The sequence below is a fragment of the Phacochoerus africanus genome, chromosome 5 (assembly GCF_016906955.1).
Source record: "Phacochoerus africanus isolate WHEZ1 chromosome 5, ROS_Pafr_v1, whole genome shotgun sequence".
In the NCBI taxonomy this organism is placed as follows: domain Eukaryota; kingdom Metazoa; phylum Chordata; class Mammalia; order Artiodactyla; family Suidae; genus Phacochoerus; species Phacochoerus africanus.
This window is the reverse complement of record NC_062548.1, coordinates 111,048,291-111,065,148: the sequence shown is the minus strand read 5'-3', so window position 1 is coordinate 111,065,148 and position 16,858 is coordinate 111,048,291. Positions and strand designations below refer to the sequence as shown.

At 41.8% G+C, this 16,858-nt stretch overlaps 1 protein-coding gene across 12 annotated transcripts in view; it reads left to right on the top strand.

The window, feature by feature from the left end:
- Window positions 1-16,858, top strand: part of LTBP1 (latent transforming growth factor beta binding protein 1) — a 420,392-nt gene that overhangs the window by 159,261 nt on the left and 244,273 nt on the right. For 5 of the 12 annotated variants that reach the window (XM_047782306.1, XM_047782304.1, XM_047782302.1 and 2 more), the window contains exon 5: window positions 12,664-12,831. The exons of 1 other annotated variant lie outside the window; for it this stretch is intronic. In XM_047782306.1, the coding sequence (XP_047638262.1) occupies window positions 12,664-12,831 (168 nt within the window). Of the gene's footprint in view, window positions 1-12,446; window positions 12,832-16,858 lie in introns of those variants that run through there. 6 more of the 12 variants (XM_047782312.1, XM_047782310.1, XM_047782311.1 and 3 more) reach the window with 2 other exon arrangements.

The window sequence follows — 16,858 nt, the reverse complement described above, 5'->3', positions numbered from 1 at the left end:
GCTGTGGCTGTGGCCTTGGCCTCAGCTGCAGCTCCATTTTGACCCCTAGCCTGAGATCTTCCATGTGCTGCAGGTGAGGTTGTAAAAAGAAAAAAAAAAGCAAAATAAGCCTTTCTAATCAGTGGATTCCTGTTGTGGTTTGAAATCCTGTTTGGTGCCTTTCAAACAAAATGAAGCAATCAGATCTTATCTGGAAATTATGTAGAAACCAAAGTCCATGGTAGAATTTTACTTGATTCTAGGGTTTTTAGTAATAATTAGAATCCTGAACGCAAACATCTCAAGATGAAAATTTCCCATATTTAGAAGCTCTTTGTGTTTTGCTTTATAATATATCCTGGGGTAAGTGTTGTTATTAGTTTGAGTTTTTCTCACAGTTGCTTTACTAGTTGCTGAACACATGTAATCGTGACCTCTTGGATTTGTATAATGTTTAACAGCTTATGAATCACATCCACACAAATTATATCAGACGGCCCCTGCCACAGACTTGTGTGGTAGATGGGCTGAATGGCATTAATCTGCATGTCTTTTTTTCTACTTGTGATTGAAAGGCTTGGAGGGTGAAGCCAGTGAGTAGTTTTAACATAACCCTATCCTGTTGAACCTGTATTACTTTCTTGGTCAAATAAAAATCTTAACACTTATTCCATAGTACTGTTGTAAGAATGAAGTGAGATGAGGGCTATGATACATAACATCTGCCAAACACATAGTATGTGCTCCATCTATGTTTGTTTTCCTCCTCCATCCTAACCTTCCCATATGCGCACCATCTTTGTTTCTCTCCATCCCAACCTTTCCAAGTGCTTAGTGTCATGTTATTTTCATAGTAACACTCATTAAAAGTGTAGGAGAGGCATTGGGGTTTTGAGGAAAGAATAAAAACTTATAGCTTCTACCATTTCCTAACAAAATGACCTTGGTCAAGTTTCTGAGGAATTTCTCTGTAGTTTCCTAGTCTGTGAAATGGGTCTGAGTGCAGCTTACGTGAATGTGGTGTGGTTTTGAGCTTTGTAGCTTAGTAAGTACTCGCTTTGTGTTTCACAAGTCCCATTAATCATGCAGACAGTGCTCTGTGTGTTTTGAAAGATCCTCATACTGTTTGAAAGATCCATACATACTGTTTCTGTATTCTCAGAATCTAGGTGAAAAGAAAAGCAGAGAAGAATAATGTGTCTATGTGTTTACATTATCTACTGCTATGTAACTATGAAACAAATTATTCTCAACCTTAGTGGTTTAGAGCAACAAACATTATCTTAACATTTCTGTGGGTCAGGAATTAGGAATTACCTTAGCTGATTGGTTCTGGCTCAGGATCTTTTATGAAGTTGCAATCTGGATAACAACAAAGGGCAGCAGTCATTTGAAGACTCGCCTGGGGCTGGAAGATCTGCTTTCACATGGTGATTGGCAGGAGACTTCAGTTCTCTGTCACATGGACCTGTCTGTAGACTTCTCAAGTATTCTCACGCATGGGAGCTGGCTTCCCTGAGACTGAATGATCCAAGAAAGAGCAAGAGAGAAGCGCCTTTTTATGATCTAGTCTCAAAAGTCACAAACTATCACTTATGCTTTATTCTTTAAATATGAGTTGCTAAGACCAGTCCAAGCTCAAGGGGAGGGGAGTTGGATGTCATCTCTTGAAGAAAGACATGGCAAAGAATTTGTGGACACCTTTAAAAACCATCAGTGTTCAGTAGGAGAGGCATTGTGTTGATGAAACTCAAAAGGGAAAAGTTGAAAATGAGTAACCTAAAAAGAATTAGCTGACAGCTGAAAAACTTACCATGTGTAATTACACATTGGTAATTTACTTTTTATTGGCAACTCATCATTTTCAGTTTTATTTATCACATGATACCGGAGCATAGCTAGATATAATGTGATGACTTTGAGAAAAGGGATATTTAGGCTGAAATCTTGCCTAATGATGAGATCTATTGAATTTGGCAGTAATCCCTCAGGGAGAGTAGCTGGGGCCATTTGATGGAGTCATTTAAAAAGTGAGCCAGAGAGAACTTTGTGCTGGGGGGGAAAATTAAATGATAGAATCAGTGTTCTGCTAGCATGGATATCCCTGATTCTGTAACTCTGAATTACTTTAGAGGTTTAAAAATGCCAGTTTCCTTCTGTATGTTAATTGCTTCAACAGTGTTTTTCTTTGGTTTGGAGGAGTTTTGAGAGCTGCAAGGATATTCATATGTTCAACATCCTTAGTGCTTCTTAAAATAAAAAGCTTTCAAATTTATAGTAGTTTGTTTGCACTGGATTTTCATTGAAGGTGTCTGCCTAGCCTGGCAGCTCCAGTGACTCAGAAGCCTGTCCAGGGTGCAGTATGTTTTTGTTTGCTTCTCTGCCCTGCCTTTTGACTTTTGCCTTCAAGAAGAATTCTAGATTTTGTAAAGTGTAGCGGGTTATTTTCTTCCTTGTATCCACCTTTAGCATAAGATGGAAATTTCCAAGCCCCCTTCTGGAAACAATAGACCCTTGAAGGCATTCACTTCCGTTAATGTTTTGTGACTTCCAGGTATTAGTTTGGAGGAAAAGTCACTTCTCTGCCCTTGGTCCACTTCATTTCCTCCCCCTCCCTTCTTTCCCATGTCACTCCCCTCTTGCCACAGGCTCTTTGCCGTTCCCAAAAAGAGAATCACCAGGTGGGATGTGCGTTAAAAATAGCAAAGGAGGGTATGAATACAAACTGTTTTCTTTAGCTTGATTGAGGCCAAGGGAAGGTTGGAGGAGAGGAACATACATAAATAGAAATAGGTGCAAAGAGGCAAGGAAGGTTGTAATGTTTGATCCCGCTTAGGTTGATAAGAATCATGGACAGACGTGGGTAGCTTATTTGGGTCAAAAGGATGAAAAGTGAAGAGAAAGGAGGACAGGTTTTCTTGGGGGGGTGGAGTGGATGGAGGAAACTGCCTGTGATGGAAGCAGGCATTTGAGTGAGAATCATTGGCGGTTCTGCCTGGGTGATGCCTTGGCTGTACATGTGGTTGCCGAAATTGAGGGTAGCTTGGCTGTAGGTAGGAAAGAGTCTTCATTTTCACTGGAGGAGTTTGATTTTGTTGGAAATATTTGTTATAACCACTATATAGACTATATGGAATCCTAATTCTCAAAGTATATGCTAGAGATAATTGGGGATCCTCCTGCGAAATGGCTCCCACTCAATCAAGCTTGTGAATAAGCCATGCAGTTCGTTCCTTGGTAAACATGTAGGGCAGTAGATATCTGTCCTTTTAGTCAGACTTGCTTCTCCATGTGCAAACAAATAGATGTTATTTATGGAAATGGTGAGTGATAGACTGATAACAAATGCCTGCATTGACTTCTCTTTGGAAAAACAACAAATGTGGAGATAAATAAAACCTAATTCTGTTCTAAAATTAAGGGACAGAAAATTTGAGTCATGTGAAGTGTATCTGGCCCACTGTTTCTGTAACAGGTCCACACAAACTAGCCAGATGGAATGAGAGTTAGAGATGGAAGACAGGTGAGTGTTTCCCAGCTTGTTCTTTTGATCCAGGGACAGTAGTGAAGTCTTCTTCTTGTCACTTGCTCTTAAGCCTCTTCCACTGCCCTGGCCACGGTGTGGCATCTAGAGAGTTGTGCAGCTGTGAAGGTTGACAGACTCTTTGAAGGAAGCAGAGTCTTTTCACATGAAAAAGTGCATCTTTTCGATGGTATTTATTTCCTAGGGAGACAAATGGTTAGAGCAACATCTTGAACCTTAATGCCCAAAAATTCCTCTAAAAATCCCTGGGCAGACTCATTTAACCCTTCCCAAGTATGGTGGCCATGATTGTCGGGATTCTAAATCGAGGCAATGAATGACACTCTCAGTTCAGAACTGAGAAAAATGGGTAAATTGTGCTTCCTCCCATTCTTTGTTTTTCTTACTTTTAAAGTTAGGAACTTAAGTCTTGGGTTTCTTCAACTCTGCAGTCATAACATCTCAAAATACCACTGTTCATCCTGGAGGAGATAATTCTCTAGTATTTAGGGTTAGGAGCAGAGGAGAGATTGACTCATATTCTAGACAATTTTTTTTTTAAGTCATGTTGACGAAAACTCCATGGGACAATGGCTTTCTGCAGTGGTAGGACACTAGAACTGAGGGGTGTACCCCATGAAATATGTCTGGGCAGTTGAATGCCCTCTGGGTCTATGATGTTAAAGAAAAATATTTTACAAAAAAAGGTCAGAATATGAAAATGTCAGAGAGCCATTGGTTTGTTTTGCTAGTTCTCTACTTTTATTACCAACTATATTTTCTTTCCCCAAATATTCTGGGTCAGATCCTGCTGGGTGAGTAAACTACTTGTTGGGTAAAAGTTAGATGCTTTTGACTGTAAAATATATTATACCTTCAAACTTATTTGATTTTGTTCCAGGGATAAAAAATAGGACCTTTTATTATATTTCTAGAGAAGAGAATTTCAGTTTTGTATTTAAAGAGGGAAAACTCCAAGGAGAAAAAAGAAAGGTTAAAACAATCTCATATTCTCAAGGTGTGCTTTTTAAAGTCTTCCTGGAGGTGGTGGAGTCTGGCTGGCAGGGCAAGATTGAAGGTGAGAAAATGTGTGATTCTAGGTGAAAATTTTAGTCCTTAACTCTCAAGTCAAGCCAAAACAAAGATTAAATGAGTGAAATGGGAAATGAGACCTGACTCCTAAAAGAAGTGGAAATTTGGGATGACATCTACCGTCTTTATTGCTGGACCTCTGGTTAGTCCCTCTGCCAGTCTCCTTGAGCTGGGAACCAAAATGGATTTCTCTTTTGGGGTGGATTTTATGGCTTAGTGGCAATTCACATCAGACTCAAAAAACCTGGGTTATAGTGTTTTTAATTTCCTAGTTGTTCTTAGCCTAACAAAGGGAATGAATACTAAGTAAATCAGAAATATATTCAAACACTAAACTCCTGAGACATCATAAATTTTATTTATAAAATTAGTGGAAGTTTCCATTATGTGTCAATTTAATTTTTGCATCATGTGTTGTGAAATTTTGGGAGCATATAATTGCCTGTTTTTCTTTTGAAAAAGTGCTTGAGAAATTTCTGTTTCCTGTTTATTCAGTTATTCAATCATTGGCATGTTTAATTGAAAATTTTTACTTTATGTCATTGGCCATTTTTTGGTAATGTTTTAATGATTTGGGAGAAAATATGTTTTGTAATGATTGCAGGGTTTCCTGAATAACAACTTGTGCTTTTCCTTGATCTGAAACTTTTATGACTAAAATGTTTCTCTCTGACAAATATAGCATAAAATAAATGTTTTGAGGCTAAAGTTTTCATAGAAGTATTTTTTAAAATTACCAATAGCTATCCCATCAAAAAATAATATTATTTATTAGAAATATTATTTCTTTAGTTCCCCAAAGAATGATTTGCTATTTCTTGAGCACTTGCTATGAGACACATGTTGGCTAAATAGTAGTGACCAGACACATTCCTGCCCTCATGGAGTCTGTGTTTTCATGACGACAATCAAACACTGAATCTACAAAGTGTACTAGTATTAAGTAGGAGATGCAAAACAGGGCACAGGAAATTGGTACTGTGTGTGGATTGTTGCACTTTTATGTCAGGTAGTCAGGAAAAACTTCCTGATCATGTGATATTCTGGAAAAGTCTTGAAGGTGAAGGGAGTAAGCCGTGTATCTCTGGGGAAGAGTATTCTAGGCGGAGGGAACCAGAAGTTCCCTGAGATAGGAAGGTGCCAGTATCTGAGCAATAGCAAGGAAGCCAAAGTGAGTGGGTGGGAAGATGTGTAAGAGACGTGGTCTGGGAGCTCACAACTTGTGGAAAACACCAGGAGGCCACTGGTTTGTCTTCTGATTGGGATGGGAAGCCACTGAAGAGGGAAGCGCTGGGGTCTGAGTGCCATACATTAAAGGATACACCGAATGTTGTATGGAGGAAAGACTGTGTGAGGGCAAAGTTGGAGGCAGGAGGTCCACCTGGAAGCCTGTTGAAATAATCCAGACAGAAGATGATATTGGATTGCATCAGAATGTTTGCCATGAGGGTGGTGAGAAGTTGTCCCCTCTGGAAATAAAATGAACAAGATTTGCATGTGGTATGGAGTCTCAGATGACCAAAATAAAAAAAGGGTCAAGAATAGGCTTAGCGTTTTCAGAGATGTGGGGAGGCTTGAAGAGGAACAGGTTGCTGTGAGTACAGGGAGGAATCAGAGCCTGATTTTGAATGTTTTGCTTTGGATGTCCCCTAGAACTTAGATACCTTCCTAGCAAAGTCCCGTAAGCAACCAGACAGTTGCATTCTTGGATATACACACAGCCCTAGTACCCATATGCATGTTTCTGAGGTAGGAGGGTCCAGGCTAGAGTTAAACATTTTCTTTATAGAACTCTGTAGATGGTATCTAAATCCATGAGCTAGGATAGGATGCTAGCACCTGGAAAGTCAGTATAGAAAGGAAAAGGCTACAAAGATTGAGCTCTGGGGCCTTCTCCTGACAGGGTCATGAAGTGCAGTGGCCAGCAAGATAGGAGAGAACCATGAGAGAATGAGGTCACCTAGAAGCCAGATGAAGAAAGTGTATCATGAAACGGAGGGGTTCTTCTGTGTCAGACAGGCTTGAACGTTTGAGTAGTGAGGTACCAGAGAATCTACCATTGGATTTGGCAACTTGGAGGCCAGCGGTGACCTTCACAAGGGCAGTTTTGGTGAAGTGTTGGCTAAAGCTTGACTGGCAGGTTCAAGGGAGCATGGGAGGGGAGGTAGTGGAGGCAGCCAGGAGAGCAGCGCTTTTGAGCAGTTGTGCTGTAAGGGGAGCTGGGAAGTAGAGCGGTATCTGCAAGAGTCCAGTGGGACCACGAGAGGAGAGGGCTTCTCGACAGATGGGACATGTAGAGCAGGTTTGCCCACTAATGGGAAGGGAGGGGGAGGACGTCTTGGGGCGAGAGAGGAAGGCGGATCCATTGCTTTAGTGGAAGGCTTGCCCTTAGGTAGGACCACCTCCTTCATCGCGAGGAAGGCAGGCCAACTCTAGACCCAGGTACCTTGGTGGTCCTATTGTTGTAGCTTCTGTTTTCTCCATGAAATAATCAGTGAAGTCATACTTGAGTGGGGGTTGTGTGTGTGAGAGAGAGAGAGAAAGTTAATTGGCTGCATTTTTGCCAAATGAATATTTTAGAGACTGTATTAACATTTTGAAACATGGTAAATGTTTAATACCCGGTTTTTGATGAGACATAAGCCATTCTTCAAGAAACGCAGAATATATCCAGAAATGTATTTTGGGTCGTAGATGATTTGATAGACTCTCCTCCCTTGCCTCTCTCTAGGTCCGTCTTCTTATATGTATAACAATGCCAGGAAGTCATCTATGTATCTGTAAGAGATGAGTGACTGATACACAGTTTACTTCAGTGCATATTAAGGGAGCATTGGAAGGAGGAGGGCTCGCGAGTGTTTTCGTTTATATCACCTGTGCAGCAACTGTTTGTTTCTCTTCCTCTTCATGTAGTCAGTTCCGTGTGGAAAAACTCTAGGAGATGGTGCTGGAATGTAACCCTAGATTCTTATCTGAGGAAGTGCCCATAGCAGAACCAGAGATCTGAGTTTCCATCTTAGAGAATTTTCCATGACTGGGTGAATTTGATGAAGTAATAGACTTAATACTAATTTCTATTCCACAGCCCCTTTCGTAAGGAATGGAATATTCTGTGGGCATTATTTTAATAGCTCATGAGGAGTTAATAAGCAAGCCTGGAGCTCTGAGCAAGCAAGTCCTGCTATTCGAAGCATTTTTTCATACTTTCATGATTTGTCCTTCAAAGAATTCTTGGCCTTCGGGCAGGCCATGGATGCAAAGTGGGAGAATGAGCTGTTAGCTCAGTTTCTCTCCCACATGACCTGTTTATTGACTCAGCTCTGGAGCCTGTTTAAACAGACCCCAGTCAACAGGGCAGGATGATAGCCTTTAACCACGGAGAGGCTGCTTCTCTTTCCCAGAGGATATCATCTGTGCCCTTGGCGCCCTTGTCAAGTCGGGTGAAGGCTGCTGTGCTGCTGCAGCATTCTGGTTGAATGCGGAGGAGAGCCTGTTCATGACCTCTGATGTGAGCCTTGAACTTGTATTTATTTCTTCGGCTGCCTTTGCTTTTGGTCACATTCTAGTTTAATGACTGAATGATGGCAGCTGTGCTCTTTTCTATACCGAAAGTCCATTTGTCAAGAACAGTGTCCACATTTTTGAATTTTGCTCTGTTGTTAACAGTTGGGGAGCAGAAATGAAAGTTTTTAATACTGGGGAGGGGATCAGCCTCCCTTCCATCCCATTTGACATTCACTCTGCATATCTGTGGTTTGTTTTAACCCATGTGCCAGTGCCTCTTCTTGGAGGCATGAATGCACACAGGCTCTGGCCGAAGCTGCAGACAGGATGTTGACTCTTAAATGTCTTGACCGACTGACTAGGAGGCCCAGTGGAGGTGCTGCATTGCTCCAGGCAATTTCTTTCAAGCCAAGGACTCGAAAACCCAAGGTTTGAAAGTGCTTGCTTAAGATGTCTGGGGCTAATTTACCTAATGGGGTTCTAAAAATGACATGTTTTAGTCAGAGGGACCAAGAATGCAAGCTGCACCAACAGTTGCCCTGTAACTCCTGACTGGTCCGACTTGCATGTCTCAGATTTATAATTCTTTTTTTTTTTTTTTTGTCTTTTGTCTTTTTTGTTGTTGTTGTTGTTGTTGCTATTTCTTGGGCCGCTCCCACGGCATATGGAGGTTCCCAGGCTAGGGGTTGAATCGGAGCTGTAGCCACCGGCCTACGCCAGAGCCACAGCCACGCGGGATCCCAGCCGCGTCTGCAACCTACACCACAGCTCACGGCAACGCCGGATCGTTAACCCACTGAGCAAGGGCAGGGACCCAACCCACAACCTCATGGTTCCTAGTCGGATTCGTTAACCAGTGCGCCACGACGGGAACTCCTCAGATTTATAATTCTTCATCAACCATGGGTGCAGCCAGGGGTGATCTTCTCCCACGGGTTTGACCTGTGGAATTCACTGTCTGTACTGGTGCAGCAAGGCTCTTAGACCAGAATGACGGTCAGCATCCTGAGTGCCCATCTCTGTGGGATGTTCAGTCATCCTTTGAGTTGCTTTGTTTATTCCACATTTATCTGGTTACTAACTTTATGGAAGGCACTAAGGGTCCTTAGGTTTGAATCTAATCAAGGCATTCGAGGAAGAGGCCTTCTAAAGACCAAATGGCCTCTGTAGGAAAGGCCTCTGAATGCCCACTGAACTCTCAAGAGATCAATAGTGTTGCCTTTAGCTTGTTACAGGTGAGGAATTTGTCACTCAGAGCGGTATCTCTTTCTTTTGTGAGCTTTACAACTTAAACTCTTTGCATGGTACCCTGGGTATGTGGAAATGATTTTCAAGGAGTGGACACAGGGGAGACTATTTTCGAAGGCATTGAATGTTTACGGAGATCCTCAGAGAGCTATGGATAACTGTTTAGTGTCAAATAGTTGAGTTTTCCAATACTGATTTCAAGATTGATGTGGAAAACTAAAACTAATTATCATGAAGAAATAAATGTTTCCTGGAGACACAAGAGGACCAGCTGAGGGTACAAGTGTCTGTTTTAGAATTAGGTTACTTCATAGCAGCATGCTTGTTAAGACACAAGGGTGGGGAGGGGAAAAGACCAGATAAAATGTATCTTCTGCTTCCAAGAAGATGTGAATATTATAAAAATCGGAATTTGGTCATATGAAACTGTCTCCGCCATTTGAACATTCAGAGGATTCCAGGCCAAAAGCTTTTTTTTTTTTTTTTTTTTTCTTGGACAAAGAAGCATACTGGGTTTTTAAAAACAATAGTCCGGGAGACTGTCAAGTGCCTATAAAGTGACTACAGTAGCGGGAAGGTGAAATGGGAATAATGATTAACTGCTTGCTTTCTTTGGATGTCTCAGTTGGCCTAAGTGAGCGTAATTTAGGTGACAGTATGAGCATCTGCATGGCAGCTGCTGGTACCACGAGGTAATGCCAGAGAAGACAGAAGAGCTGGCACACCACTTCCAACTTCATTATTGTACCTCGAGCCAGAAAAAATATAAGTTTATATTCTTTTGAAGTGGGGCGATGTTGTCTCTTTTTTTCCTTGGGCTTCACACACTTAAAACAAAGTGTTCTCAAGACATTTGTAAGCTTGGTCTGACAACTTAGAGTAAGCTGATTTTTTTTTTCTTCTACTGTAAAAAAAAAAAAATCTAACTAGGTAAATTTCATCTGATTTTAGAGTCAGCATTCTGTCATAGTTTTTAGAATTTTCAAGGCAGAGTCCCAGAAAAAATGTAAATGTCCTGAAAACATTTAAAGCACTGGTTTGAAAGCTCTGTTTCTTTAAATAAAGCTTTATTGGAACATAGCCATGCACATTCATTGCTGTGCTGTTTTTGCCATTTGGCTTTCCTGCTACCACAGCGGAGTTTGAATAGTTGCAACAGAGTCCTTTAGGCCGACAGCTCTAAAATATTTAGTTTTTGGCTCTTTGTAGTACAAGTTTCTGGACACCATCTTGCAAGGGGCTGGAGGACCTGGTTGGTTGCTAGGATAGCTCCCCACCTCAAAGTGTGGGTCTGGCTGTCCTGCGTGAGAACCTCTGGTGAATGAGGAACAGCCTTAGAAAAATATTCAAAAAGAGCTTGAGATATTTCTCCTCCAGAATCATTTTCCTTGAAGTGAGAGGACCAACCCAAGCAGATCTCTTCAGGTCCCTTCTCATAATCAGCTTTCTTGGCTTACGCGATAACAATGTCTTTGAGGAGCTGAAGGGCCGTCACCTGGTAGAGGCGTTGGCGTGTGAGACTGTGGGGAACTGAATGAGGATTAATGGGTGCAACCGACTGTGAGGACTTGACTTCAGCTCGAGAAAGAAGAGCACCTCCTAAGAACTTCCCATAACTAGAATGTGCTCTACTGGGTAATGAGTTTCTTTTCACTAGAGATGTTCAAATAAAGGTTGTCAGAAAACCTTTGAAGTCCCATTCCAACCTTGACGTTCTAATGGCTCTTTTGGTTAAGGTTTTTGTCTCCATGCTCAGATCTGACCACATTTTATTTTGTTGAAGGCCTATAGAGGCTTCTTGGATGATATTCTGAAAATGCAATCCCGGTCAAACCAAAGCAGTGGAAAGGTGGAGAATCTCTTCTGAGGGGCAGAGAATGGCAGAAGGCAGGCCTACCCAAAGGCAGGCTTTCCTTTGGCTGCTGCAGTAACACAGTGACAACAGGAAGGGACCTGCTTCCCACCAGCCTTAAAGCTTCAAAGATGAATCAGTTCTCTGCTGCTCTCCTGAGCTGCCGCTACCATCTTTGCTTTCTGCCAGACTCCTGGGAGGTGGAAGGACCTGGCTCGGGGGCATCTCACAAATGCGGATGTCAAAATAGGATGTCTGTATTGCATGTTGCCGGAGTTCATATTGGGGCCTGGCCGCAAGTAGCAATTCTGGGTGAAGCCATCCCTTCTCTGTGCAGCTCTGTCTTTACTGCACAGAAGCAGTCGCAGACAATACGTAAATGCACAAGTGGCTGTGTCCCAATAAAACTTTATTTACAAAAGCAGGCAGTGGGCCAGCTTTGAGCCTGGGGCCATAGCTTGCTGGGTCCTGATAAACACTGAAAGTTAAAACTGGCTGGGAAACAGCAGTGCTGATTCTCTCATGTCTTGGGGACAAGGTGAAATGACATGTCCAGAGTCCCACCGTGGTGCAGGATTACCACCCAGAATCTGACTTGTAGATGACTGCCCACTTTGTGATACTGTCCTGCCTCTGCTGTGTAACAGGTGATGGCATCTGGTTTTGAAAAGAGGGCCATGTGAATGAAAGAAATAACTGCTTTAGGTGGCTCATGAAGAGCCACAGTGAGAGCTCCAGGATGGCATTTTCATGGTGGCACCCCCTTCGCTCTGGGATTTGGCTTCCCTTTTTCTCAGATGGACCCTCTTCCCAGAAAAACCAGATATAGGTCGCATAATTTATACAGAGAAAGGGTGCCCCAGAGTTGTGAAAAAGCCACGGGCTCCCGCAGCTGCGTCACAGGATTTGATCACTTCAGCTGGGAGTGCCAGGAGATTTGAGACAGATGTTTTCAGACATGCCGCATGCCTAAAACATTTCCAGGGGTCGGGCGCAAATAGTGACTTAATAAGTGGAGGAACAGGGAAAGTATGCAAGTCGAGGACACAAGAGTTTATTCACCACTAGGTGCACGGCCAACCTCTGTGCATTACATCTGCCTGTCGGGGCTGGCTCTTTCATCTGTCGTGCCCTCCGTACTGCTCTTTGTCTGCCCGTGAATAAAGTGCAGCATTGTGGTTAGTAATCCCACTCCAGTGACTCGACTTCAAATGTGGTTTTGGAGTGCATCCCAGAGTTCTGTTTGCTAAGCTTCCTACTCCTGTTTCAGAGACACCACTGGATACAGAGCAGCAAGCACTAAAGGCTTCCCTCTTTCCTTAAACCTGTCGGGCTGTGGGCTCTCTCTTTCCCCTTCTCCCTCCTTTCCTTTCTCTTTTTCCTTTTTTTTAAACCTTCCAAGGCAAGTTCATGGATACTAAGCTGATGTGTTTGTTGTTCTTTTTCTCCCTGCCTCCGCTCCTAGTGAGTAACCACACTGGCCGCATCAAGGTGGTCTTTACTCCGAGCATCTGTAAAGTGACCTGCACCAAGGGCAGCTGTCAGAACAGCTGTGAGAAGGGGAACACCACCACTCTCATTAGTGAAAATGGTCATGCTGCCGACACCCTGACAGCCACGAACTTCCGAGTGGGTGAGTTCCTCCACGGTCCTTAACCATCCTTACTGAATAGAGTTGTATGAGATCGGAGCATTTAGACACCCCTTCACTCACATGCTCTCTGCTTGAATGACTTTCTGTCTATGAGCCCGGATATGCTGCTTTCACAAGCTCCTTGAAATTACTTTCGGAATAATTTTTAACTTGATTTTTGGTTTCCAAGAGAACTGGCAAGGAGAGTATTGCCCTTTACGGCTTATCATGCAGACAGCCTTGGTGATGGGGAAGTTTCAGGAGGACAGAAGGGAATAGGCTTTAAATTAAAACCCTCCTGTCCCACTTGCATTGATCAATTTCAAATTTTATCTGCTCAGTGATAAGTGGAATTTATGTTAGATTTGACTCAGGTTATGAAATATGGCTGGTGGTGAGTAAATTTAACCTTTTACTTCCTAAAGAGCCAGGCTCTAAAAAAATTTCTAAAAATTAGCAAAAGATCTGTATTTTAGTTGTCAAAAGGGAGGCAGCCTTGCATCTTTTGCCACGTTTGTGCTGTGTATCAAAAGGCTGAATTATAAGTTGATGCAGGACACAGATTTGGGGGAAGATAACACTAGCAGATTACTGTCAGCACTTAAAACCTTTTAATTTTTTGTAATTTAAATAGGAACTACAGTAGGTACTGCAGAAGGTCTTTTTATACTTTTAAATTCTTTTTTATTTTGGACTTCTTTGTAAATGGAGAAAGTATTGTGGTCCACTAAATGCTGTCACACTGCCATGTTGTCATGCAATACGGTATTTTTGTCACAGAAAAATGTCTTTTATTATTTTTTTGACCAATTATGGTTTGCCATGTATACTCAAATAATCACAGACACCCACGTTACTTTATGAGTTACTCATAAGAATAACCCAAATGTCAGACAGATAATAACACTGGCTAGATCCGGTCTTTTTATGGAATATTGCTGTTTAGTCTTGGGAGTATGTGTCTAGGGGGCAGTGAGGGTGTCTGTTTCAAACTGATTTCCATCAAGACAAAATACAAGGAGACAGTTGGAAGTCCTTATTAGCGCTTTGATTATCGTATTGCTTTATCGTGATTCCTGTTGCTCTTGAGGTTGAAGCACTGTTCTTGATAGTCTGTGCTTGTAAAAAACCTGTGCCTGTAGATACTATTTAAAAGGTATTGTTAATTTTCTGGTACTTTGGGCGTATTTGTTAGAAGAATTTAGCTGTTAGGTGCCAAAAGGCACATTAGGCTTCAGCAGGGCAGAGAGCTGAGTCTAACGGGAAGTGTGTTAAACTGATGATCAGGAAACTAGATTCTGGTCCTGCCACTAAACTTGCTAATCTCTGCGGTGTGACAAGTTAGTATTTCTGGACCTTAGTTTTTCTCACCCCCAAAATAAATGGCTTATAGCGAGTGACGCCTAAAATTCAATCCATCTCTAAAATCTTAGGACGTCTTATCAGTTACGAGTGAAATTGGTTTTTGGCTTTTTTTGGAGGGCTATGGACAAGGAAGGGAAAAAGCAGATCCCATTGAGGTTATTAAGGGCTTAATGGCTTTTTCCCACTTTTGCTTTTCTGCATTGCCTTCCTTGCTCTCTTGTTTTTCTTCCTCCGTCATCATCATCGATAATGTCTGCTCCTTTTTCTTTTGATGTTTTTCATAAATCTTTATGGTAGGAATGACCAAGTAATTGTCTAGGTAATAATTTTTTGGCTTATGGTATATTCACTTTGAAACGAAATATTTGAAGGCTTTGAGACGGAGAGGAAGTCTACTTGTTAAAACATGCTCGACACTTTCCTCTCTGGCATTTAAGCAGTTGTTTAGGAACAGGATACACATAGCCTATTCAAAATGCGAAATGGAACAAAATCGTTAACCAAAAAAACTTCAAAACCAGGAATGAACTCTTCCAAAAAGGATCGGCAAAGTGATATCATTTTAAAAAATAATAAAAGGGGCAGGGCATTGTAATGAATAGTTTCATGTCAGAAATCATAGGGAATATTTCTACTTTAATTCAAATATTAGATAATTTGAGGGACAAGGTTTAAACATTATTGAACTTGGTGATTTTGTAAAATTTAGAGATTACAATTCTCTAGAAATACAGAGGTTTTCACAAATTTGTCTTCAGGCATGTAAGATATCTTTTTGGAATTTACTGGTTTAACATAATTTTATCACTTAAGGAAGTGGTTTTCTAGTTGATTTTCCTCTCTCTGTTTATAATATGTTAAATCTTTTGATAAATAAGTTATGTTATATGGAAAAGAGTTTGAGAAAAATTGTAAATGCGTTGTAACTTGTCTGCTGCTCTTTGGCCTCTGATATTTTAGGCTACTGAAAGGTGGGGACTGGAAAACTCGAAGGGGCAGGTAGTAAGTATTTAGACTTCAAAGCCTTACAGTGTATGTCACAAGCGCTCAACCCTGTGTGATGTCATGACGGCAGCCATAGGCAGTACTTAGGCTGAAACTGGCAGTGGGTGATTTGACTGTTGGGCTAGAGTTTGCTGACCCCTGCCCCAAGAAGTTGCAATGATACGGGGAAAACCATATGGATTTCATAGTTTAGGCATCTTAATTAAATAACCCATGTTGATGATCAGAACAGCTGAAATATTTTTTACCATTTTCATGGTGATGTCTGGTTATCCTGAAAGAAGTAGAATGGATTTGATGGTCACCATTTTGGACAAGGAAACCAAGGCACACTGGCTTGAGTTTGCCTTTGTTACATAGCAAGTCAACTAGCTGGACTAGAGCCCAGGTCTCCTTGAGTCCTCTTTAACTCTCTGGGGTCTGACCATGATGTGTAGGAGGGACAGGGGGAAAGAAGGAGCTGGGGAAGCTGGGTTTTGTGGGAAGGCCAGGTGGTATAACAGAGAATGAGCAACCGTGAGTTGAACAGCTCTGGGTTTGAATGCTGGCTTCATCTTGGCCAGTGGTCATGCTCACAAGGGTCTGTGTCCTCTCCAGGTCCAGTCACATTGCCACACAATGCAGGTGGTAATAGGTAGGCAGTGGGTTGTTCTGTAGCAGGCACAGGGGTGACACTGGTTCCTTCCTTCCTGTGCTGCTTCTGTGTTGTCTTTTTGGTTTATGATGACTGTGAGTCTGAGAGGTTGAGAGGTGAAAGGCAGGTGCATTTCTCATGACGGTTAAGCATATTGTCTCCTCTCCTGAGTATTCCATGGGAGAATCATACATATAACTTCTACTTAATGTGGCTCTAAAAGCAAGGCCCAGGAGTTCCCCGGTGGCTCAGAAGATTAAGGGTCCAGCATCATCACTGCTGTGGCTCAGTTCAATCCCTGGCCCTGGAACTTCTGCATGCCACAGGCATGGCCAAAAACAAACAAACAAACAAATAAAAAGTAAGGCCCAAATTAAGAGGATATCCAAGGGAAGTATCTGAGAGTCTAGGGTAAATTCATTTTTATGAGTGTGATATTGATATGATGTAACAGAATATTTACATTCAGGGGAATTTTCTCTAAAGCAGACATCTTTTGTGGCATTCTGACTTTTGCCTCCTTGCACTTCACTGCCTTTGCCTTTTTGAAAAAGGAAGACACATCCAGACACATCCCTAGTGGGGCGAGCCAGCAGGTAACTGTTGCTGTTGTAAAGGATTCTTGCCATTTCATAGGGCAAGAAGATGACCTTCTGGGATTTTTTAAGTTTTTGTTTAAAGTTACAAGTTCCTCTAATAAGAAGAATGTAGGAATTCTATGTCGTCACAACCAGAATATTTCAAACAAAATAATACTGTCACTTGGCATAACTTCCTTATAGAGAGAAATGCTGAAAGGCAATCATGATTGCTAAACTAACACAGTGGGTTTATGTGATGCTGCTTTCTCTGAGGAGTTAGGAGGGACTCATGTTCCCTTAGCACCATATGAATACTTAGGAAAAGCATTCGATAATTTTAAAAGCCATGATCCCATGTGTTATTTCATTTGATGCCTGTTTCTCCTCAGAGAGGTGAATGGTTCTGTCCGTATGTTGTAGCTGTGTGTACCAATGCTTCAGT